This window comes from Melospiza melodia, chromosome 20 (assembly GCF_035770615.1).
Source record: "Melospiza melodia melodia isolate bMelMel2 chromosome 20, bMelMel2.pri, whole genome shotgun sequence".
Taxonomy (NCBI): Eukaryota; Metazoa; Chordata; class Aves; order Passeriformes; family Passerellidae; genus Melospiza; species Melospiza melodia.
This window is the reverse complement of record NC_086213.1, coordinates 10,958,047-10,982,825: the sequence shown is the minus strand read 5'-3', so window position 1 is coordinate 10,982,825 and position 24,779 is coordinate 10,958,047. Positions and strand designations below refer to the sequence as shown.

The following is a 24,779-nucleotide window of genomic DNA, read 5'->3' as shown; positions in this document are numbered from 1 at the left end:
ATGGTCACTGCCCTGCAGGCACTGTGTCAATGCGCTGAAATTTCAACCAAATATTTGAATATACTCCTTATATTCCAATATTTCCTGGTTGAATCAGAAGCTGGTAAAGACATAACTCTGCAAGTTGATTTTCAGATGTATTTTGTGGAGGTATAGGGGTAAAATCCTGATACCACCAGTGCTGCCATGAGTGGACATTTAATATCTGTGGGAGATATTAACTCACACAGAGCAAGCTCAGCCTGCCTGGGTGAGGGTCAGGAGCCATCTGGACAAGGGAGGCTCAGCCAAATTTCAGGGAATCCCTGAGGGTCCCTGTGGTGTTTGCAGGGGTCTCAGGAAGAGGGAAGAGATGAGGATCTGACTCCATGTTTCAGAAGGCTGGTTTATTATTTTATGATATATATTATATTAAAATGATATATTAAAATTATATTAAAAGAATAGAAGAAAGGATTTCTTCAGAAGGCTAGCTAAGAATAGAATAGGAAAGGAATAATAATAAAATCTTGTGACTCTCAGAGAGCCTGAGACAGCCAGGCTGTGATTGGCCATTAATTAGAAATAACCACATGAGACCAATCAAAGATGCACCTGAGCAGGATGCCAGGATATCTGTAGTGGGAATTCCAGGTGGAGGAAAAGGGGCAGCACTTGGAGGTGTGTGTGCTGTTCCCCATCCCTGCTCCATCCTGCAGCCCAGGCCAGGGGATATGTGGGGAGGCAGAGGCTCCTCTCCTCTTGCTGGGGATTCCTCTGTCCCTGTTTTTGTTGCTGAAATGTAGAATTAAATGGTGCTGGAGCAAGGGACCTTCAATGAGGATGCAGCTGCTCCTTCCCTGGTGGCCAGGTGGGGCACTGGGACAAGGGGAAACTGAAGGTGGGAGATGAGGAGTGAAGGAGAACCAGGAGAAAAATGAAGATGGGAGATGAGGAATGGAGGAGCACCAAGAGAAACCTGCAGAGGGAGATGAGGAATGGAGGAGCACAAGGAGAAGGCTGAAGGTGGGAGATGAGGAGTGAAGGAGAACCAGGAGAAACCTGAAGATGGGAGATAAGGAATGAAGGAGCACCAGGAGAAAACTGGAGATGGGAGATAGAGAATGAAGGAGCACAAAGAGAAAACTGAAGATAGGAGGTGAGGAACGAAGGAGCATCAGGGGAAAACTGGAGATGGGAGATGGAGAATGAAGGAACAGGAGAAAACCGAAAATGGGAGGTGAGGAATGAAGGAGCAACCAGAAGGAGCCCTGACCAGGAACAGTTTTAGGACACAATAGAGCACTGAGGTGGAGGATGGAGCTTTATCTTGGTCCCTGGGGTGTTCCTGCAGGTGGAATCGCTGCTCTGAGCACAGGGCTGGGGTGTGGGAGGTGTGGAAGGTGCAGGAGCTGGACCATGAGGAATTCTCCAGTGCTCTGAGGCACCTCCAGTCCCCAGTTGCACATCTCAGGGACATTCCCTGCTGTGGCTTCCTGACTCAGTACCAGCTCATCTGGCAAACAGGGAAGCCTCAGAGCTCTGTTAGTCACTGAGCAGGGCTGGGATCTCACCTGGTGGCTCTGACAGAGCAGCTCTTGGCTCTGCTCTTAATCCATGCTCGGGATTTCCTTTATGGAGCTGTCAGCCGTGCATAACTGCCCTTGATTATACCTTGCAGGGGAGTTTAATTCCCCAAATGATGCCATTAAAGGCCTCTCATTGCTGCCAAGGTTTGCTTGGCCAAGCCTTGACCCGCTGTGTTTCCCTGTGCCCTCAGGGAGAGCGCCTTGCTCAGCAGAGCTCCCTTTACACCCTCAGCTCTGTGCTGGCAACACTTCCCCCTGTGTTTTCCAAAACCAAGATGTTGCAGAGGCAGTGGGAGATGAGATCCAGGCGTGCTGGCAGCTGTGTTTGAAGGGAAAAGTGGCTGGGAAGTGAATGTTTTTAAGGAGCAGAGATTGAGCTGGGCTTTGGCTGCCTGCAGCAGGGTGAGGGAGGGTGGCAGCTGGGGATGGAGGTCACCACCCTGCTGCCAGACCTTTCCTGCTGGGTCTGGCCTCCTGTCTGCTCCCTGCAGCAATTTCCTGTGGGGTCCTGCTTGTTTTTGTCCCCTGATGGTGGCCCTGGTGAGCACTAAGGGACAGCTTGCCCTGGGCCAGCTGAGTGCCAGCTGTGAGGCAGGGAGGGCACAGCTGCTGGCACTGCCCTGCAGATGGGGTTCCTGGGCACAGCTGGTGCCAGGTGATCACTGAGTTGGGCATTGATGGAGGGCTGCAGTGATTTGGGACAGCTGTGTCGCAGGGAATTTGTCAAACAGAATAAGAGAACAGAACAATGCTGTGAAAACCTTAAATATGAGATTTGGGTAGCTTTATTAGGTGATTTTTATCTAAGTGATGCTCGGTTCCCTCAGTTAATCCTCAGCTCGTCGTTTTCCTACAACGATTTCTGTGAATTTTCTCAGAAATGAAAAACCCCTTTTTTTTTTATACCTTTTTGAAGAGGTGGTGATGCTCAGCAGGCAGAGCTGCATCAATCCTGTGTGAGCTCTCCTGTGCCACTGGCATAACCTGGGAGCAGAGGGGGCTCCTGTGCACCCACCCCACTGCAGGCTGAAATTCCATGTTTTCCCTGACTGCCTCTGTCCTGCAGGTGAAGCAGATCATGGAGGAGGCTGTGACGAGGAAGTTTGTGCATGAGGACAGCAGCCACATCATCTCCTTCTGTGGTGAGTCTCCTGTGCTGGCCTGCACTGGGGTTTTGGTGCTGTGCCTCTCCTGGGAGCCCACCCCAGCTCCAGGACCTTGGGTTGGGGGAATGGGGAGTGCCAGAGGGATGGATTGTTCTGGCAGAGGTCACAATCCCTGAGTTCTTTGTGCTCAAAATATACAGGGGTGTGTGAAAAGAGGGAGGGATGCTGGCAGTGAGGAAGGACTAGAAACAATATTTTATTTTTAAATTCCCTTGAGAATTGATCTAGCTGAAAGTCTGTCAAGTCCAAGTCTGTTCTTTGCTGTTATGGAACAGGAGTTTATGGAAAGGTGTGACAGTGATCACAGGCATCTCAGGCTGAGGATCTGACTCCATGTTTCAGAAGGCTTGATTTATTATTTTATGATATATATTACATTAAAACTATACTAAAAGAATAGAAGGAAGGATTTCATCAGCAGGTTAGCTAAGAATAGAATAAGAAGGAATGATAACAAAGGTTTGTAGCTTGGTCTCTCTGTCTGGGCCAGCTGGGCTGTGATTGGCCATTAATTAGAAACAACGAACATGAATAATCAAAGATGCACCTGTTGCATTCCCCAGCAGCAGATAACCATTGTTTACATTCTGTTCCTGAGGCCTCTCAGCTTCTCAGGAGGAAAAATCCTAAGGAAAGGATTTTTCATAAAAGATGTCTGTGACAGAAAAGAGTCTGGGCTTCCTCCATTCCTGCTGGGCCCTCACACCAAAGGCACCCAGGATCCTGTTCCCAGCCCCTGTGTGGCTTTGAAAGATCAGAGCAGACCTCCAGGTGTGACTCATTCCCTGCTTTTCTGTGCAGCACGGGGCTCCTCAAGCTGCCATTATTTATAGACAGGGAGCTGAGGCGTCCAGGCACCAAGGGCTCCTTGCTCCCTTCTGCCCTCCTAAGATGCTGCTGCATTTCCCTGCTTCCTGGTGTCCCCCTCCTGCTGCAATGGAGCATCTCCATCCTCCACCTTCCCCAGTGCTGTGGCTCTCCAGGAGCTGGGTGAGCTCATAAATAACCTGTCTCCCTGCCAAGCAGAGCATGCTGCACGCCTGGAGCTGCCCTTTTCCCTGGAGAGAGAGCTGCCTTCCCTTCCCTTCCCTTCCCTTCCCTTCCCTTCCCTTCCCTTCCCTTCCCTTCCCTTCCCTTCCCTTCCCTTCCCTTCCCTTCCCTTCCCTTCCCTTCCCTTCCCTTCCCTTCCCTTCCCTTCCCTTCCCTTCCCTTCCCTTCCCTTCCCAGCAGAGCCCTCAGTGCAGCACAAAGCCCAGGGATGGAGCCAGGGAAGGGCAGGGAAGGGCAGCAGCTGGCAGGGGGGGTTTGGAGCACACAAACAGGAGCTGGCATCTGTCACACCCAGGCTGCCCTGGGAGGCTGATGGGGAGCCCAGGGTTTGGTGCCCACGTCAGCCAGGGCTGCTCAGCCCCAGGGGTTTGGATCATGTCACAGCTCTGGGCAGCTCAGGAATATTTTCAGTGAGAGCTGCCCCTTAGCTGGGTGTAGCTGATGCACCACAGATTATATCCTGGATATCCTGAGAGTTATATCCTGAGGGATGAAGAGAATCTCTTTGCAGTGGTGGCAAAACTGAGCTCCAAAGCTCATCCTATTTAAAAGTCCCGCCATCACCCCTGGATTTAGTGGAGCATGGGGAGGGTTTTTCCTGTGGAAGCTGCACATTTCCCTGCAGTTTGCCAGCAGGAGAGGTGCTTTGCAAGGGTTCAGATCTGGCGCTGGGAACAGATGCTGCTGACAGCTCTGTCTTGGTGCTCTGTGCCAGGGGCCTGGCAGGAGCTGGCATTTCTCCCTGGCAGGAGCTGGGATGTGCTGCCTGTGACCTGAGCACAGTGAGAGAGCACCAGTGCTCCCATTTGTCTGCTGGGAATTTGGAATGGAACTGGTGGCACTGGGAGCTCCCTTTTTGGGAGTGCAGCAGGAGCAGCCCTGGCTGCTCATCCCCCATGGCTTTCAGCACCAACCTGAGCTGTGCACTCAAATGGGCATCTCTAGGTGCAGTCCCAGGCAGGTGGGGCTGTTTGTCACGTGTATTTCAGCCATGGAGCATAGGACAAATGAGGGAGGTGTTGGATTTTCTGGCAAAGCCATGGAGCATTTTGAGATTTATTTTATTTGTGGCTGCACATAATCCTGGGGCAGCTGAAGCCCTCTGGGCTTTGGGAGGGCTTGTGCAGGGCCTGGTTTCAAAGCCACATGTCCATGCAGTGGTTGCTGGGGGTCAGCAGGGCTGGGCTGGCCCAAATCTGTTGTTGTTCTGCCAGCACAGGCTGTGCCTCATCCCCCCTCGGATGCTGCTGCTGCTGGGCACTGAGCTCAGGCATGGATCAGGGCAGGAAAATGAGCCTCTCCCAGCCTGGGAGCTGCTGAGATGGGCTGCAGGAATGCCTTTTTCCAGGTCTCCATGGAGTTGTTGAGCTGCAGGGAATTGTGCCTCTCCAGGCAGGAGGGGAAGCAGCATCCATCCAGGCTCAGCTCAGCAGCGCTGGCTTCCCGGGGAGGAGGGAGCAGAACTTGTCCTTGTCACAGCCGGATCAAGGGCCTGAGGATGTGGGTCTGTGGGATTTTCCAGGGCTTTGATCAGCCTGTTTAATCAGCCTGTGCTTGGCACCAGACATCCATCCTGAGCCATCCCAGGGGGCTTGGGGAGCGAGCTGCTGGCTGAGCCTGTGCTGTGTGTGCCTTTCTGTGGAGTCATGGCTCATTCCTGGGATCCTGGCAGGGCAGGGAAGGAGTCTGGGGCTGTCTGGGCACTCACTGGGGTTTGGTGAGAGCCTCTGGGCACAGTTCAGGACATGGAGTCAGGCACAGCCTTCCACAGGGGCTTAATGAGTCCCCATGTCCCCCAAATCCAGAGCTGCTGGTGCTGCCTGTGGTTTATCCCCTGGGTCTTTGTTCCTTTCAGCTTTTCAGAAAAATGTTTGTATGAACATTGAGGTTTTTTGGGGAAAGTTGCCCCATTTCTTGTGCTGCTTTAGAAACCTTCAGGGTGCCTGTCCTTGCTCCTGAGCTTTCTCCTCCTGACTTGCACCATCCCAGCACAGGGAGTGAAACCTCCTGTTCCAGCTGGGCCCATCCCTCAGACTGGGCTGAAGGGAAAACATCAGGGAGATGCTGGTTTCTCCACAATCCACAAGAAACCACAAAAAAAAAAACCCACAAAAAGAAGAGTGTCAGCCTGTTTGCCCTCCTGCCTGGAGGAGCTGTAGTGCTTGTAGTTAATTCCCATGTGGGGTAGGATTACAATTTCCTGAAGCCAAGGTGAGGATGTCTCTGCCTTCAGATTTACTGTCTGAGGAGTTTTAGGAGCTTCCATCCATGGAAGTGTTCAAGGACAGGTTGGATAGGGCTTAGAGCAACCTGGTCTAGTAGGAGCGCTCCTGATGAACAGTCCCTGTCTGGATTCCTTGTAATCCCCTCAGATCCTGGGGGTGCTGTGAGGTCTCCACACAACCTTCTCTTCCCCAGGCTGAACAGCCCCACCTCTCTCAGCCTGACTCCATAGGGAAGGTGCTCCAGTGATCCCCAGATTGGCCCAGTTGGGTAGAGCATGGTGGTACCAAAGCCAAGATTCTGTGGTGCTATAACTGTGTGTGTTCCATTGATGAGCCAACCCCTCAAAGAGCTGGACTGAGTGACCCCTGTGGCTCCTTCCAAGTGGGAATATCCTGATCCTGAGGCCCTGTGCTCTCTCAGCCTGACTCCATAGGGAAGGTGCTCCAGTGATCCCCAGGTTGGCTCGGTTGGGTGGAGCACAGCGCTACTAAAGCCAAGATTGCATTGTGCTATAACTCTGTGTTCCATTGATGGGCCAATCCCTCAAAGAGCTGGACTGGCTCTTTCCAGCTGGGAATAATCTGATCCTGAGGCCTGTGCTCTCTCAGCCTGACTCCATAGGGAAGGTGCTCCAGTGACCCCGAGGTTGGCTGAGTTGGGTAGAGCACAGCGCTACTAAAGCCAAGATTGCTGTAACTCTGTGTGCTCCATTGATAGGCCAGTCCCTCAAAGAGCTGGATTGGGTGACCCCTGTGGCTCCTTCCAAGTGGGAATATCCTGATCCTGAGGCCTGTGCTCTCTCAGCCTGACTCCATAGGGAAGGTGCTCCAGTGACCCTGAGGTTGGCTCAGTTGGGTAGGGCATGGTGCTGCCAAAGCCAAGATTGCGTGGTGCTCTAACTGTGTGTGTTCCATTGACGGGCCAATCCCTCAAAGAGCTGGACTGGGTGAGCCCCGTGGCTCCTTCCAGCTGGGAATACCCTGATCCCGAGGCCTGTGCTCTCTGCAGCCGCTGTGGAATGCTGTGTGCTGTTCGGGCTGAAGCGGAGGGCGGCCGGCTTCCTGCGCAGCAACAAGATCGCAGCGCTCTTCATGAAGGTGGGCAAGAGCTTCCCCCTGGCAGAGGAGCTCTGCAGGAAGGTGCAGGACCTGGAGCAGCTCATTGAGAACGCGTAAGGCACCAGCGTGGCTGCCAGTCCTCCCTGCTCACTTGGGTTTTGGGATGGGAGGTGTGGTTTGGGTCCGGCTTGAGCCTTGACAGGAGGAATTGCTCCTTCAGTCTTCTCCCCTGGGTTTTTTATGTCTTGACCAAACTGGTTGGTGTTTTAGGAGACTGGGTTGTGGTTTAAGTAGGGAGGGACAAGTTTTAAGTCTCTCTGCCTCTGCTCTGGTGCTTCAGGGAGAGCTGAGCATGATGCTCCTGAGCTGTCAGAGTTCATGGACCAGTTCACCAAGCTGTCAGAGTTTATGGACCAGTTCACCAAGCTGGAACCACGTTTGGCCTTTCTCAGTGTGCAGGGACTCAAAGCTGCAGTAATTCAGCTGCTGTTTGGGAGAGGATTACTCATCCTTGGACAATTAGCAGGGAGATGGATGGAGCAGTTACCTGCGGGCAGGAATTTTGAGCTGTCCTAAGATGAGCTGCTCTGCCTGTGAGCTCAGCCGTGGAAATGTGTGTGGGCTGTGGTGAGGGAGAGCAGAGTTCTGGGCTTGTCTTTACAGTGGGGAACTGAAGTGGTGATGTGGTTTCAAATGCAGGTGTGGCCCCTGTGGAGCAGGGGATGGGATTGGGACAGGAAGCACCTCCAGATCTCTGTCCCAGGCAATTCCCCAGCCAACACCCCCAAACCCCTGATGGCAGGAGTGCTCCCTCAGAGTTCAGGGGTGAGCCTGTGGTGTTGTTGTCTGTTGTCTTGTGCCTAAAGGAGGAACCAGGCCCAGGGGGTCCCGGAGAACGTGCGCAAGGTGCCCAAGCTGCCCAACCTGTCTCCTCAGGCCATCCGGCACCTCTGGATCCGCACAGCCCTCTTCGAAAAGGTCCTGGATAAAATCGTGCACTACCTGGTGGAGAACAGCAGGTGAGCACTGGCACTGCCCACCCCTGTCCTGCCCGTGGCACTGGGGGTGTTGCTGGCTGAGGAACACTTGTATCCACATGGGACAGGGAAATCCCTGCGTGGCACAGGCCAGGTGTGTCACTCAGTGGGACTCTGATGGATGCCCTGCTGCTGATAACCCCTGTGCACTCCCTAAAATACAGACAGGATTGTCTGTATGAATGAATGAATTGTTGTCAGGGCTGCGTTGTCCTTGTCTTCTGGGATCTGCATGCTCAGGGACAGGTTAGTTAGGAGATGGTGATGCTTGCAATGTGCTGCAGGAGGGTTGCTGCTCCCCAGGAATTTCTCAGCCTGTTCAGGGCTTCTTGCCCTCTCCCCATCAAGGGGTGATACAGAAAGAGAAGGACATGATGAGGATTTAAACCACTGTCTATAACTTTGCAGTGCTCCAGCATTCTGCTGTCCTTTATTTCTTCTAGTAAATACTATGAGAAGGAAGCTCTCCTGATGGATCCTGTGGATGGGCCAATTCTGGCATCCTTGTTGGGTAACACTTGCTTTACTTGCTTTCCCTCCTTGCTTTCCAAGCCCATGCACCCAAATCTGTGATCTGCAGATGCGGGAGGTGACCGCAGCTGTGGGATCAAGGATGGTTCCCTTATGTTTGGGGTGTTCCTCTCCACAGTGGGGCCCTGTGCACTGGAATACACCAAGATGAAGACGGCTGACCACTTCTGGACAGATCCTTCTGCAGATGAGCTGGTCCAGAGGCACAGGATCCACAGCTCCCACTGCCGCCAGGACTCGCCCACCAAGCGCCCGGCGCTCTGTGTGAGTGGGGGAAAAACCTCTCTGCTCCTCACACATCCACACATCTGGGCTCCCTTTGCTTGGAAAGGCCTGTGGAGCCAAAGTCTTTGAGGCAGAGGTGCTGGGGATGTGGCCCGTGGAGAGCAGAGGTGTGCCAGCCTCTCCTGGCACTGCCTGCCAGGGTCTGTGTCCCTGGGATCATCATGTATGAACAGAAAGCTGAATCTGCTCTGTGCATTGCAAGCAAAATTCACTCCTGGGGCTTCTCTGAGCTTGGACAGAGTCAGGAATCCCCTTGGGGGAAAGATTTCTAGTAGTGACTCTCATAAGTGAGGAGGGAATGAGGTTGAAAGAAGCTTTGGGAAGCCAGAGGGTGTCTGTGCTCACCTCACATTTGTGAGTGTGTCTCTTGCAGATTCAGAAAAGGCATTCCAGTGGCAGCATGGATGACAGGCCATCCCTGTCTGCCAGGGACTACGTGGAGTCCCTGCACCAGAACTCCCGAGCCACGCTCCTGTACGGCAAGAACAACGTCCTGGTGCAGCCGGTGAGTCCTGCTGGGCTTGGGAGCACTGCTCTGCCCATCAGCACCTTGTTCTGTCCCAAACTGCTCTTGGATGCAGAAAAGCACATTTTCCATCTGGGAAGACAGTGAGTGGGCTGTGTTTGTGGAGGTTTTGGTGGTGGAAGAGCTCTGCTCCAGCCTGGGGGGAAACACAGGCTCCTTTCCCTGCCCATTCCTTGCCACCAAACTCTTTCTCCTGTCCCCTCCTGCTTCTTGTAGTCAAATAAATGAAGTGCAAACTGCTTTTAGGTGGAGCTATTAGGTTTTCCTTGCTGGGAAATTGCTCTCAGCCCTTTTCCAAGGCCTTGAGGTGTCCTGGAGTCTGTGCTAGGAGGTTTTCCAGGGACACAGTGGGTTCCTCCCTGTTAGTGACGCTGTGGGCAGGGCTGTGTGAGGGGCTGCAACTGGGCTCCAGAGCTTTGTGCTGCTTCCAGCTCAGTGTGCCACTGTGTTTCTCCTCCCAGAGAGATGACATGGAGGCAATCCCAGGGTACCTGTCCCTTCACCAGACTGCTGACATCATGGCACTGAAGTGGACCCCCAACCAGCTGATGAACGGCTCCGTGGGGGACCTGGACTATGAGAAGAGGTGACTGGGGTGGGGGGAAGTGTTCCCCTGGGTCAGAGTTTGCATCTGGGATGCAGAACCCATCACTGCTTTCCCAGAGAAACACTTGAGCCTGTAATGGAAGGAGGCAGGGAGAGGGTGGCAGGAGGTGGAGTGAGGAGTGTCTGTGCTGGGAAGTGCTCAGAGAGGGAGTGGGGCTTGTTCCAAAACACACACAGTGGTTTTGTTTGTTGCCCTGGGGGATTCTTTTGAGGGGAGTGCTTTCCCTCCCTCCCATCACACTGGGCTGCCAGGTTTCTCCTGGCTCCAGGAAAGTGGGAGTGTTTAGGACACTGATGTAGTGTCCTAAACTAGAGTGGAGATCTTCTTCAGCGGAACTTCGTCTCAGTTTCATTCATTTTCAGTTGTAGTTTTTTGTTTACTTGTGTACTTCTCATCTCCCCTTTCTTCTTGGCCCCTGGGCCATCCAGTTGAGCCTGGTACGCTCCCCTAAAATCTGTTTCCATCTCTACACTCCTTTTCTGAGTTCTTGCCTTGGGCATCAGCCTAAGCTCTAAAAATTCCCAGTGTCAAGACGTGACCAAGGAGGAGAGGAGGCAGATGGCACAGTGAGTATGACTGCACAGGGAGTCACTCCTGCACACCTTCCTGTCCTTCACGAGCTGTTTTTAATGCTATTTAAGCACTATTTTTACAAAGTGGCAGATGCTGCTGTTGCTCAGAATCTGGAAATTTGCTTTGTTGCAAAGAAGTGGGATGTGATTGAGTGCTGACACCCTTGGACAGCAGTGCTGGGTTCTCCACAGGAATGAAATCCTGCCTCTCTGCTCTCTCTGGTGGCCACCAGCTCTCCAGCATGTTCTAGATCTGCTCAGACACCTCGAGGTGCCTGTGCTGAGGCAGTTCTTGAACAGACCAAACTTGTTGTGAGCTCTGAAAAACCCCACAAATTGTGAGGGTTTATTTCCCCTTCCCGGGGCAGAGCAGCAGCCCAGGCTTGGACCTCACTGCACATTTCCCTGGGGCTCCAGGGCTGCTCCTGAGGGATTCTTGGGGTTCCCAGAGGAGAGTGCTCAGCTCTGCAGGGCTCCAGCCCCTGCCAGGATCCATGGGCACATTTCCTGTGTCAGAGAAACCACCCAGGGCAGGCAGGACAGGACTGAGCTGAGGTGGCAGGGACGGTTCCTGGCTCTGGAGGCACGTTGTCACTCATCAGGCTGGCATCACTGCTCTGGGATCCCATCCTTTCTGTGGCTTTGGCTGCTGCCAGGGGGTGAGGAGCAGGGTTTGGAGCTGCTGTGAGCAGCAGCAGAGCCTCTTCCACCCTGGAGGCTCACGGCTTCCCTGTCCCTCTGTTGCAGTGTTTACTGGGACTATGCCATGACCATTCGCCTGGAGGAGATCGTGTACCTGCACTGCCACCAGCAGGGTAAGGCCACACCTGGGGCTGCTGGGGGCTCTGGCGCCTGGCACTTGATCCCTTACTCCTGGGACATGGTTCTGCTGAGGCTCCAGGGCAGTTCCCAGAGTTCTGGGTGGTCACTGTGATTTAAGTGCTTCTAGAAGATTCTTTCGCCAGCTCCTGGCTGTGGTGTGTCACAGACGTGTTTTATGAAAAATCCTTTCCTTAGGATTTTTTCTCCTGAGAAGCCTCAGAAACAAAATATAAACAATAATTATCTGCTGCTGTAAAATGCAGCAAGTAGATCTGTGATTGGTCTCATGTGGTTGTTTCTAATTAATGGCCAATCACAGCCCAAGTGTCCAAACTGTCTCAGTCAGTCACAAGCCTCTGTTATCATTCCTTTTCTATTCTTAGCTAACCTTCTAATAAAATCCTCTTTTCTATTCTTTTAGTATAGTTTTAATATAATATATATCATTAAATGATAAATCAAACCTTCTGAAACATGGAGTCAACATTCTCATCTCTTCCCTCATCCTAAAACCCCTGTGAACACCATCACAGTGGTGCTTGGCTGGGAGTGCTCCAAGGGAGTGATCCCAGCAAGCCTTTTCCAGGCTCTGTTTCATCATGGAGTTAGAGAAGAATCCACACAAGGAAGAAAGTCCTTATTTCCCATTCCCTGAGCTTTCCAGTGTTCACAGGGGTCCGAGGATGAGGGAAGAGACGAGGATCTGACTCCATGTTTCAGAAGGCTTGATTTATTATTTTATGATATATATTATATTAAAACTATACTAAGAGAATAGAAGAAAGCTAGCCTTCTGATGAAATCCTAAGAATAGAAAAAGAATGATGACAATGGCTTGTGACTGACCGAGACAGTCCGGACAGCTGGGCTGTGATCGGCCATTAATTAAAAACAACCACATGAGACCAATCACAGATGCACCTGTTGCATTCCACAGCAGCAGATAACCATTGTTCACATTTTGTTCCTGAGGCCTCTCAGCTTCTCAGGAGGAAAAATCCTAAGGAAAGGATTTTTCAGACAATACCATGGCTGCACCGTTTCCCTCACTGATGGCTGTGTGTGCTCTCGCTGTTGCCAGCAGTAGACAGCGGTGGCACGGTGGTTCTGGTGAGCCAGGATGGCATCCAGAGGCCACCTCTGCGTTTCCCCCGTGGAGGACACCTGCTGCAGTTCCTGTCCTGCCTGGAGAACGGCCTCCTGCCCCACGGGCAGCTGGACCCACCCCTCTGGTCACAGCGGGGAAAGGTGGGTGCCTGTCCCTGCTGGGGTTCCCTCTGCCTGGCATTAGTGGCTGCTGTGGTTTAAATGATCCCCTCCCCAAAATTAATACATTCAATTAATATTAAAATGTGGTGGTTGGGTTTAGCTCATACCAAGCTAAACAGACCCTCCTGGAAAGCTGTGGGAGGGTTGTCCATGAGGGTTTGGCTCTCTGGGCTGTACTTACACTTATGGATTCACCTGCCACTGGAAACTTGATCCAGAGACTGCTCCACCCCAGGGAATGTGCAGATATAGCAAAGCAGGTGGGGCAGGAGCTCGGGAAGGGAGTGGCTGGTGAAGGGCAGGTTCTGCTCCCCAGGGAAAGGTGTTCCCCAAACTGAAGAAGAGAAGCCCCCAGGGCTCCTCCGAGTCCACGTCCGACAAGGAGGATGATGAAGCCACGGATTATGTCTTCAGGATCATCTACCCTGGGACTCAGACAGAGTTTGGTGAGTGCAGGGCAGCCTTTGGAGGGGCTGGACGAGCTGGGACGTGGCACTGGTGGGCACAAGGCAAACTGGGAGGTGGTTCCGGGGAGGGGCTCTGCTTGTGCCACTGCTGCCTGATTTAATCATCATCATTTAAATCATTTCAATCAGGCACCCTGGGAGGGTGGGAGACCCTGGCACAGAGAGCAGCCAGGTGTGGCTGCCCCATCCCTGGAAGGGTCCAAGTCCAGGCTGGATGGGGCTTGAAGCAACCTGGGATCATGGAAGGTGTCCCTACCCACGGCAAGGGGTAGAACTAAATAATCTCTAAATTCCCTTCCAACCCAGTCATTCCATGAGTCTATGTTTTGTTTTTGTTTGGTTTTTTGGAGTTTATTTTTTGTTTGTTTTGTTTTGTTTTTTGTTTTTTGGGGGTTTTTTTTGTTGTTGTAACTTCCACTTGCTACTGAGTGCTTTGTTTCTTACCTGCACAACAGCGTTAATGGTCAGCAAAACCCCCCTCTTAATAACACCCACATAATATCAGTAAAAACGTTCTCTTTGGTCACTTGGGGGCCACCTTCTGCCATCACAAGCCCCCAGGGCTGATTCTTCTCTTGCTGCCCCCAGGCTGCAGTAAATCCAGTGATGTTCCCTCAGTGTGGCTCCTGCAGCACAGAGGGGAGGTCCCAGCACCCTGCTCTGCCTTCAGGCCCTAACTCGAGGGAGGGGATGCTGCTGCATTCTCCAAAGCAGAAATGTCTGGTGGTGAATGATCTGAACCTGGCTGAAATGTCTGTACATTTGTCCTCACTCTTCTGTGAAGTGCCAAAAACTGTTTTCTGACCATCATCATAGGTGACTTTAGAAGTGGGAGAGAACGAGTTTTATGTGGAAGACTTGTGGAGTGTGCTTTTGAAAAGCTCTGAAATGGGATGGAAACCTTTTTCCTACATTTTGGAGGCTATGAGGGAGAAATTACATCCGCTGTGACTCCTCCATAACGTCAGTTGAGAATATACTTGGTTGTCCCTGCCTTCAGCTGACTAACACAATTCAGTGAGTCAGATAAAAACCTGATTGGGGCTAAAACAGCAGATAGAGATGTGCCTTTCTGTGGCTGCCTTTTGATGCACCCCTTAAAATTCCATGCTGGGGGCCACAATGTCTGGGAAATGAATTTGCTGCCACCTCCTCAGCTGGCATCATGACAGCCGGTGCTGTTCCTGTGCACCTCCTCAGCCAGGGGTGGAACTGCATCATCCTCTCTTCTCCGCAGATTCTCCCTTTCTCCCCTTTCACTGGTGCCTTTGTCCTCTCTCTGTGTCTCTAGTTGCCATTAATGGTGCTTTTCACCCACTCCTTGCCCCTGTGACTGCTGGGAGAGGGAAGATCATGAAGATTCCAGCTGGAAGCAAGATGGTGGTGATGCCCAAATGGTGTCTGAGTGTCCCTGGCAGATCCCGAGCTCTCCGTGCTGCTCTGGGCACCTCCTGGCATCAGTGTAATGAGCTCTTGGTTGGGTCTGGTGCTCAGCTCACCTGTGTTGTCACTTGGGAGCTCCTGCAGAGCTGTCCCTGTCACTGACCCATCAGCTCAGTGGGAGGGGAATTATTCTGTGGGAATAATTCAGTATTTTTCTTGCCAATGTAATTTATTCCTTGTCACAAGCAGGGAGAGCCAGTGAGACCAAAGGAGAGCGAGGACCCAGAAAATGAAATTTCTACCACAATTTAATTTCCAAGGAGGAGTAAAATGGATTATTCCTCATGGCCTGGGCTGTGTGTGGGTGGTACCTGGGCAGGACTCAAGGCCTTTGCAGCAGCACTTTGAGTTTAAGCAGGGATTAACAAGTGACAACATGCAGAGCTCCTGCTGTGCCTCTCAACCTCTTCATCCAAGTCTTCATCTCCTCTCTTGTGATTTGGATGCTCCCTTCTTTCCCTGAACTTTGGATGGGATGGGCCTTTTCCCTTCCAGTAATCCACTCTTCTGGGACAGCAGCTGATTTCAATCCTGTTTTTCTCTCTGGAGCCTCTGCGCTGGGTGTTAGGTTTCTGCCTTGGTCAGCACGAAGCAGTTTAAGATCAGCTTTCTGAATTAGCTGGTTAATTGGCAATGGTTCTCTCTCATCAGTGCTCTTTGTTCCCTTTCTCCTGAGCTCACCAGTGCCGTGATTCCCTGTGGTGGCTCCTGCTTGGTTGCTGGAGCCTCCTTGGCAAGAGCGGGATGCTGCGTTTGCCAATGAAAGCTCTCTCTGTAGCTCCCTGACTGCAGGGCAGTGCCAGGCTGTAGCTGACGCTCCTCTCTGCCCTCCTGCAGTGCCCCAGGACCTGATGGACGCTCCGGGGGCTGTCCTGCCCCCCATGTGGCAGCCCAGCACCCGCAAATCCTCCTGCTCCTCCTGCTCCCAGAGCGGCTCCTCCGACGAGGGCCCGGCCAACGGCTGCAGCCACGAGAGGTACGAGGGCACAGGGGCACAGCAGAGCCATGGCAGGGTCACTGGGATGTGGCTGAGCCTTGTCCCTGCGTCTGGGACAGCTCAGCTGTTCCACAGCCTGGCAGCAGGAATTGCTGCTCTGAACCCGGTCAGCGTCCCTGGTGAATCCCTGCAGGCAAAGCTGGATCAGTGGGATCAAAGCCAGGCTGAGGAGGGGATGCACAGGAGCATCTTCTGCCCTCACATCCTGGGTGTTTCTCTTGGCAGAGCTCCACTGAAGCTGCTGTGTGACAACATGAAGTACCAGATCCTGTCCCGGGCTTTCTATGGATGTGAGTAGTTGTCACACCCCTGCTGCTGCCTTGGGATGTGTGACAGGATAAGGGATGAGGTCCTGGCTGCTGCCTTGGGATGTGTGACAGGATAAGGGATGGGGTCCTGGGCTGGGAGTGGTGCTGGGGGAGCTGGGACCATCCTGCTGCACCTGCTCAGGGTGGGGAGCGAACAGCTGGGCTCTGACTCTCAGCCTTGAGCCCCATGAGCAGCAGCACTGGGGGTACAAGGTGAGGACCTGTCCTGGTAGAATCCCTGCTCCAAGGGCTGGATGTGGCTGGGTAAAGGTGTCCTTGCTTTCTCCTGCTCTTCATCCTCGTGTTTCCTGGAGTTGCACAGCTGAAGGTGTGGCGTTCCTGCTGCAGGGTTGGCCTACTGCAGACACCTGTCCACGGTGAGGACCCACCTGTCAGCACTGGTGAACCACAACATCGTGTCCCCCGATGTCCCCTGCAGCGCCAGCGCGGGGCTCACCGTGGACATCTGGCACAGATACCTGCAGGACAGCTCGGTAGGGCCATGCCCTGGGGACACAGGGCAGTGCCACTGGAGTGGGTGTGGCACGGGGAGGTGGTGGAACACGTCAAGGAGCTCCTCAAGGAGGGAAGTCAGCCAGGCTGTCCCATGCACAGAGCCTGAGGCTCCTAATCCTTGGCATGTGAGGGTGAGGAGTGAGCACTGCTCTTCTTCAGGTGCTTCTGCTCAGAGCCTGCCTGCAGCAGTGTCTGTCACACAGGTGCTGCTGTCCTGAGTGGGGTCCTGATGTGCTGCCAGCTCAGGGCACAGCAGTGGTGCTTTGGTGACTTTGTGGGCCACTCTTTGGTGTGGAGAGACAAAATGTCCACCCACAGCCTCTAGCTCTGCTTAAGCCCAGGCAGGGGTTTGAGGGATCATGGGCAGTGAGGCTGGGAACTCTCTAACCAGAGACTAGACAGAGCTAAAGAATAAAATAGGGATTTATCAGAAGGCCTCAATGGATACACTTGGGCAGCACAAGAGCCCAGCCAGGGCTACACCCAAGATGAACCAAAATGGTCACAAAATGCACGACCGCTCACGGGGTCTCTCACTTTTATCAGTTTGGCTTAATTTGCATATTGGAGTTCATTGTCCAGTTACAGCTTTAGCCCATGAGGCCCCGTCCTTGTTTTTCTCTCTTCAGCCCACGTTGTTTGTGCTCTTGGGCTTGAGATTTGGACCATTTGTCCTTGGTCCCCAGCTAGAGCAGGAATTGTTTTGTCTCCCTACTCTGTAAAAAGAGCTCACCATGCCCTAACGTGAAGCTCAGAACTGCACACCAAAGCAGCACAGAACCTGAAAAACACAAAAGCTACAACCTGAGGCATCCCTTGTGGTACTGATGGGTGGCACAGCCAGGCTGGGGACACCTGGCTGTGTCTGTGCCCTGACCCAGGCTCTTCCCACAGAGTTACGAGGACCAGGAGCTGCTGCGGCTGATCTACTATGGTGGGATCCAGCACGAGATCAGGAAGGCTGTGTGGCCCTTCCTGCTGGGCCATTACCAGTTTGGGATGACAGAGGCAGAGAGGAAGGAGGTTGGTGAGGCTGTGCTTGCAGCTCAGTGTGCTCACGGGTCCTGCCCAGTGGAGGGATCTGTGAGCAGAGGTCTGTTAGCTCCATGGAAGATGGTTTGGAGTAGGGGTGGGGAGGAAGAGCATGTTCTTGGCTCTAAAGGGCTGTGAAGTATGGCACTGGGCTTCCTGGCTCTGTTTTCCAGCATGGAAGAAGGCTTAGCATACCCCTGTGAGCCCACTGGGCCTCATGTCCATCTGGGCTGTAGGTAGGAGTGGGACAAACCCTTGCATCGGCAGGAATTGATAGGGCCACACTTGTCAGTGACCTGTGCAACTCCTCATGTTCAGTGCCTTGTGCACCTTGGGAGGGCAGGGAGAGATGGGTGGGCATTTTTCCATCCAAATTCACCACATTTTGTTCAGGGTTAGGGTAGCTGTGTCCCACAAGTTCACACAAATGTGCACCGCCCTGTGTGGGGCACAGGGTTTGGGGCTCTCCAGGGACAACCATTGCAGAGTTTGGGCTGGTTTGGGGCTCTCCAGGCACAGCCATTGCACAGTTGGGGCTGGTTTGGGGCTCTCCAGGGACAACCATTGCAGAGTTTGGGCTGGTTTGGGGCTCTCCAGGCACAGCCATTGCACAGTTGGGGCTGGTTTGGGGCTCTCCAGGCACAGCCATTGCACAGTTTGGGCTGGTTTGGGGCTCTCCAGGGACAACCATTGCACAGTTTGGGCTGGTTTGGGGCTCTCCAGGCACAGCCATTGCAGAGTTTGGGCTGGTTTGGTGCTCTCCAGGGACAACCATTGCAGAGTTTGGGCTGGTTTGGTGCTCTCCAGGGACAACCATTGCAGAGTTTGGGCTGGTTTGGGGCTCTCCAGGCACAGCCATCACACAGGAGGGGCTGGTTTGGGGCTCTCCAGGCACAGCCATGGCCATGCCCTGTCCCCCTGTGTGCCAGGCTGACGAGCAGACCCGGGCATGCTACGAGCACACCATGGCAGAGTGGCTGGGCTGCGAGGCCATCGTCCGGCAGCGCGAGAAGGAGTCGCACGCCGCAGCCCTGGCCAAGTGCTCCTCGGGGGCCAGCCTGGACTCCCACATCCAGAGGATGATGCACAGGGACTCCACCATCAGCAACGAGGTGAGGGCTTGGTCAGTGCCCACCCAGAGTCCCTGTGGGGCGCACACACAGGTGCTGCCCATGACCTGTGCCCATCTGTGTGCCTTGTATTCTGTGGAAGTGAAATACTCAGGATTAGCTCCATGGAAGATGGTTTGGAGTAGGGGTGAGGAGGAAGAGCATGGCACTAAGGGGCTGTGAAGCTGGGCACTGGGCTTCCTAGCTTCCTTTTCCAGCATGGAAGAAGCCTCGGCACACCCTCAGTATGCTGCACCTTGGGACTGGCTTTTAGCAATACAGCGAGGAATGAGATCCATAGCCCAGATCAAAGGGTGTGGAGGGAAAAGCCTGTGAAAGGAAAGGCAGTCCTGGGAACAGTTCAGGGAGTGTTTCCATGAGTTTTTTCCTTGGAGGAGAAGAGCCCAGCATGGCAGAGCATTCCCTGGCCTCAGGGTGCTGGCCCAGAGGGGAGCTGAGCACTGGAGATTTGATCTGCTTCCCTCTGGGAAGTTTATGTGGGTGCTTTGGGAAGGAGATGAGCTCAGCCCCAGTCCTGCAGGCTGTGTGTGTGCCCAGAGAGGGAGAGATGCAGGGAAGGCAGGTCTGAGCCAGGGGCAGGGTGGACCTGGATGATGCAGCTCTCAGAGGTGCTGCTCCATTGGCTGAAGCCCTGGGAATCATTCCCATCCCCTCAGCATCTTCCACTGTGGCTCTTCCTTTGGACCCACGTGTGGGAAGGGAGCTGGCAGAGTGAACACACGAAAAGTTCCCCCCTTTTCCCATCTCAACCTGAAATTTCCTGTTTTAAGTGCTCCCATGGTAATGGAGGAAAACTGTCGCCCTTCCTTTCCCCACCAGAGCCCTGCCCAGCAAACACCCACAATACAAGGGTGGGGACAAGTGCTGTTCTGAATGTGCTGTATTTTCTTAAAATCCTATTGTTTGTGTGTGATGTCATGGCCATGCCTCGCACCTCTGCTCAGTTCAGGGGAGGACTTGCTCTCATTGTGGGCTGGTTGTTCAGAGGGGCCCCACAGAGCCAGGCTGGTGCCTGCAAAGCCCAGCCCTTCCCTCTGTGCTTCAGCTGGAAGCCAGAACAGGCTGCTCGTGACTTTGAGAGGAGCTGCTTCCACCGAGTCTGGCTTAAGACATCAATATTTGTCCTTGAAGAAAAGGAGAAAAAGCATGAATATGCTTGCAGAGAGTGTTTTATAGCCTGACTTCATCGTTTATGTAAACGGAGCTGGGCTGAGCTGCATTGCTGCCAAATTAGGACAGAGATTTGTAGAAATTCTCACTCCAGGGAGGCAGCTTGACCTCCGTGCAGGCCAGAGGAAAGCAGCTCCTTCAGACCCAGCACACAGCACTTGAACAAGTGCACTGACCTGAGAAAGCTTTGCCTTTGTCACCTCCCCAGCAGTGTCAGGGGCTGAGGCAGGGCACTGTGCTGGGTGATGCAGCACCGTGGATGTGACAGGAAAATCATGGGGCAGATATTCACTGGGTGCATTTCTGCTTGTTCTTCACCTACAGAAGTGCCAGCTCTGCTTGAGTTCCCTCACCCTGACCCCTTTTGTTTTCTTTTGTTTCTCATTTTTCCCTGTCCCCTGCAGTCCTCGCAGAGCTGCAGCTCCGGCCGGCAGAACCACGCCCGGCTGCAGAGCGACTCCAGCTCCAGCACCCAGGTGAGCACTTTGTCCCTCCATTCCTTGTCCCCACGGCTCTGCCTTGGCTTGGGCTGACCCCTCACCACAACCACAGCGATTTCTGGCAAACAGAACCAGTGTTGGAAGAGGTAAATGAGTACCTAACCTGCTTTGGGGGTGTCAGTTGCTAGTGTCAGATCTGAGCTTTGCTTGGGATGTTCAGTGTTCACCTGCCAGCTCTGCCCCGTGGCCTCACACCTGAAGGTTCATGGCTGTTCCCTCTGTTCATGCCCAGGTGTTTAATTTTAACACCTGTTAAAATTTCTGCCCATTATATAATGCCAAGCAAAGCAAAGTCCTTTGGAGCAGGGATTTGGAGTTGTGCAAACGACCGAGCACTGATTCAAATCCAGGCAGAAGAAGCTAAAGAGGGATTTTCCTCCCTCTCCACTGCTGGGAACACAGGCACTATGAGTACACAGCACTTGGGGGTGTAAGTGCCCATGTTCCCAACATTTCCTGAATGCCTGGGATGTCTTCCTACTCTGCAGGTGTTTGAATCTGTGGATGAGGTGGAACAGACTGAAGTCGATTCTCAGCTGGAAGATGGCAAACAAAGCAAGATCCCCAATGGGACAGTCCCCAATGGCACGTGTTCCCCTGATTCTGGGCACCCCTCTTCCCAAAACTTCTCCATCACATCGGGGTTCTCAGAGCGCAGCTTCAGCAACGAGGACAGCGCCCTGGAAACCACCAAATCCTCATCCAGCTCCCAGGGAAAGGTGGCTGGCTCCGACCTGCCAGCCCCACCAGACACGGATGGTGTCCAGCAGGAGAAGCTGCAGGGCCAAGACAGCCTGGAAGGGGAATTTCCCCCTGGTGGAAGCGTGGATTTTGTCCCCGTGGGTGAGGGCTCGGCGGGGCTCCTGCGTGACGGTGACACTGTGGCCCTGACTGTGGTGGAGAGCTGGGCAGACAGCGAGGCTGAGAAGCAGAGCCTGGTGGAGAGTGAGGACAACCTGTCTGAGGAGCCAGAGATGGAGAGTCTGTACCCACAGCTGGACTCTCTGACTGTGACTGATCTGACCAGCCCTGAACCAGCTGCGCTCTCCTCCACGGGGGTCACCTACTCTGTAAGTACACACCTGGCATGGGGGGTTCCTTCCTGGCTGCCTCCAGGACCCCAGAGCAGTTTGGGGTGGGAAGGGCCCTCTGGAGATCATCCCCTGCCAAGGGAGGGTCACCTGGGGTAGGTGACACAGGATTGTGTCCAGGTGGGTTTGGGGTGTCTCCAGAAAGGGAAGTTCCATGCACTCCCTGGGCAGCTCTTCCAGGGCTCTTCCACCTGGAAGGGAAGAAGTTATTTTTCATGTTAAGGTGGAACTTTTGTTTCAGTTTATGGCCATTGCTCCTTGTCCTGTCACTTGGTACCACTGAAAAGAGTCGGGCACTCTCCTTTTGGCACATGATTTGAGATGTTTGTATGGATTTATGAGATTTCCTCTCAGTCTTCTCTAGACTGGCCAAGCCCAGCTCCTGCAGTCCCTCCTCATCAGAGAGATACTTTAGACCCCAAATAATCTCTCTGGCAGCTCCTTGTCTTTCTTGAGCTGTGGAGCCCAGAACTAAGCACCACACTCCAGATGTGCCTCACTGGGGCTGAGGGAGGGGCAGGATTTACCTGCATTTGCCCTGTGCTGATCCCACAATTGGGCATAGAGGGGCTCCCACCCTCCACCCAAACTCTGCCCTGTCTCTCCACTGCCCTTACAGCTCTCTCCCTGCTTTTTACTGGAAAATAAATCAACTCTGCTCTTGTTTTTGGCAGCCAGAGCTGCTGGACATGTACACGGTGAACCTGCACCGCATTGAGAAGGACGTGCAGCGCTGTGACCGCAACTACTGGTACTTCACCCCTGCCAACCTGGAGAAGCTCCGCAACGTCATGTGCAGGTGGGGGCTCTGGGGGCCTTCCTGGGGTTCACCTGCAGGCTGGAGCCTCAAACTGTGCTGTGGTTATGGAGTTTTGCTCCTTGCCTTCCTCCCCTCATCACCCAGCACTGGGGTCACAGCTCCAAGGATGTGGCAGTTCCCAGACCGAGGTGTCCGGCTGTCCATCCCCATCACTGCTGTGTCCTGGGGTTTTGGACAAGGCAGGGGCTCCCTGGGCTGCCCAGGAACCAGGGCAGCCCACCTGCTTCCTGCAGCATGCCTGGCAAATGTTTTAATGAGGATCAGCCCACAGAGCTGTAGTGCTAATGAGAAAGTGCCTGAAGCACCGGGATGGTTTGTGCCTGCCCAAAATCCCAGGAGAAAGCCAGACCTGGGTGCATTTCTGAGTCCTTGTGACTCAGAGCTTGCCTAGTGACACTCACAGGCTCAGACCAGCTCCTGCTTCACAGGCAGCAAAGGCTAAAATATTATTACTCATCTTGCAAACATGAGGAGAAGCTGCTGTTCCATCAGTGCTGTCACTTCACCTGACAGCCAGAGCTGGAGATCTCTGCTGAGATTAGACCTTCAGCACAGCACATTTTGGAAAACCAGTGAGCAGGATGGAAAAGATCCTTCCCTTGTGCCAGCAGCAGATCTGAGTCCTCTCTGAACACATTTTGCCTTGCTACCAAAAAAGGGAAGATATCCCTGCAGGGCCGGGTGCTTCCTGGTGCGCTGGGCATGGAAAGGGGAGGCAGGCAGTGTCTGCAGGGAGAACCAAGGGGATCAATGGAGAGAGAAGGATGAGAATGAGAGATGAACAAGTTCTATCAGACTCTGCCCTTTAACCAGTGACCCCACTGTGCTGTGCTTTGCAATTTCTCTTTTCCCTGTGCTGATTTGCCCTGCAATGGCTATGGCACAGGCCTGGACTGACCCTGGATGTGGCCATGGCACAGTCCTGGATCAACACCCTGCCATGCATGCCTTACCTGGGAAGCACCACAAGAATTTATTCATTTGCAGCACAGGGATGTCAGAATGAACAGGTGTGACTTACCCCAGCATCCTGGGAAGGGAGACGGGGCACAAAGGAGGTGGCGGGTTGTGGCACTCAGGTCCCAGATCACCTCTCCTGCTCTCTCACACAGCTACATCTGGCAGCACATTGAGATTGGCTATGTGCAGGGCATGTGTGACCTGCTGGCCCCTCTCCTGGTCATCCTGGATGATGGTGAGTGGGTGGCTCTGCTTTTCCTGTCCCTCTATGGGGATCTGTGGGAGGATGTACCAGGTGGGTGGTGGGCCCTTCGTGCCTGGAGGTGTGGAGCAGGATTCTGTTTGTCCCAGGAGCCCACCCTGGGGCCAGGCTGGACTTTCTGGAGGGATGTTGCTGCTGCAGCCCTGCAGTGATTCTCTCCTCCCTGCACAGAGGCTCTGGCCTTCAGCTGCTTCACTGAGCTGATGAAGAGGATGAACCAGAACTTCCCCCACGGAGGAGCCATGGACACCCACTTTGCCAACATGAGGTCGCTGATCCAGGTGGGAGCTCCTGGCATGGGGATGGCAGCTCCTCATAACCAGGGGGGAAAGCTGGTCCTGGAGGGGCTGAGGTGGGGGTTCAGTGCTGGGGAGCAGGAGGGACAGCAGGGGCTGGAGCAGTGCGTGCCAGGGTGGGAGGGAGGAGCTGGTGCAGTAGGAGAGCAAGAGGGATGGTTGGTGCCTTGTGCATTCCTGAGTTTCCTTTTGCTTTTCTTGACAGATTCTGGACTCTGAGCTCTTTGAGCTGATGCACCAGAATGGGGATTACACTCATTTCTACTTCTGCTACCGATGGTTTCTCCTGGACTTCAAGAGAGGTGTGTGCTGAGACCACCCAAGGGTGGGACAGGGTCTGCTTCCAGCCTTCTCAGCAGGTTTAAACTTTAATTCCTTTTCACTTTTCCCTGGTTTATGTCTGGCTGATTGTTCTGTCTAGATACAGAACCTGTTGTTCCAGAGCTGCTGCTGAGCTTTTCCATGAGTGTGTCCTGGGGCTGTGTCACCTGCTGCTGGGCAGAATATTTCTCCTTACAGATGACTGACTTTGCTTCCAGCTGGAGCAGGTTCCTGTGGGAAGGAAGCACCCAGTGTGTCTCCCCAGCGCTGCTGTGAGCTCTGTGAGCCAGGGTGGGGTGAGTGGAGTGTTAACTGCTGTTCTCTGCTCACAGAGCTGGTGTATGACGATGTCTTTGCTGTCTGGGAGACCATCTGGGCTGCTGCTCACGTCTCCTCTGCTCACTACGTGCTCTTCATAGCCCTGGCCCTGGTGGAGATGTACCGGGACATCATCCTGGAGAACAACATGGATTTTACAGACATCATCAAGTTTTTCAATGGTACAGCTCGTGCTCTGTTGGGCTGAGGTTGGGGCAGCTGCTCAGGTGTGGGAATGTTTGACACCCAGAACTCTGAGGGGTCTGGTGGGGCTGGAATCCACCTGCTCTCCTCAGCCTAGTTGTGTTGGAGGGAGCTGAGGTTTGGGCTGGTTCAGGATGGCTCTCCAGAGCCAGGTGTCCCTGCCAGGGGAGGTTGGGAATGTGGCAGCACAGGGATAACAGAATGAAGAGCTGGGGGCTGGGGGCTGC

General features: G+C 53.6%; 1 protein-coding gene across 4 annotated transcripts in view; it reads left to right on the top strand.

The window, feature by feature from the left end:
- The window catches only part of SGSM1 (small G protein signaling modulator 1), a 37,379-nt gene that overhangs the window by 6,827 nt on the left and 5,773 nt on the right, over positions 1–24,779 (top strand). The window contains exons 3-25 of one of the 4 annotated variants that reach the window (XM_063172835.1): positions 2,635–2,710; positions 7,019–7,181; positions 7,935–8,087; positions 8,549–8,616; positions 8,755–8,900; positions 9,295–9,426; positions 9,909–10,033; positions 11,374–11,441; positions 12,533–12,696; positions 13,034–13,163; positions 14,476–14,646; positions 15,465–15,603; positions 15,850–15,914; positions 16,281–16,426; positions 17,343–17,471; positions 18,410–18,592; positions 20,185–20,256; positions 20,769–21,350; positions 22,046–22,170; positions 23,304–23,386; positions 23,585–23,694; positions 23,915–24,011; positions 24,363–24,530. In XM_063172835.1, coding sequence (XP_063028905.1) covers positions 2,635–2,710; positions 7,019–7,181; positions 7,935–8,087; positions 8,549–8,616; positions 8,755–8,900; positions 9,295–9,426; positions 9,909–10,033; positions 11,374–11,441; positions 12,533–12,696; positions 13,034–13,163; positions 14,476–14,646; positions 15,465–15,603; positions 15,850–15,914; positions 16,281–16,426; positions 17,343–17,471; positions 18,410–18,592; positions 20,185–20,256; positions 20,769–21,350; positions 22,046–22,170; positions 23,304–23,386; positions 23,585–23,694; positions 23,915–24,011; positions 24,363–24,530 — 3,295 coding nt within the window. Of the gene's footprint in view, positions 1–2,634; positions 2,711–7,018; positions 7,182–7,934; positions 8,088–8,548; positions 8,617–8,754; positions 8,901–9,294; positions 9,427–9,908; positions 10,034–11,373; positions 11,442–12,529; positions 12,697–13,033; positions 13,164–14,475; positions 14,647–15,464; positions 15,604–15,849; positions 15,915–16,280; positions 16,427–17,342; positions 17,472–18,409; positions 18,593–20,184; positions 20,257–20,768; positions 21,351–22,045; positions 22,171–23,303; positions 23,387–23,584; positions 23,695–23,914; positions 24,012–24,362; positions 24,531–24,779 lie in introns of all 4 variants that reach the window. The other 3 variants (XM_063172833.1, XM_063172837.1, XM_063172836.1) reach the window with 3 other exon arrangements.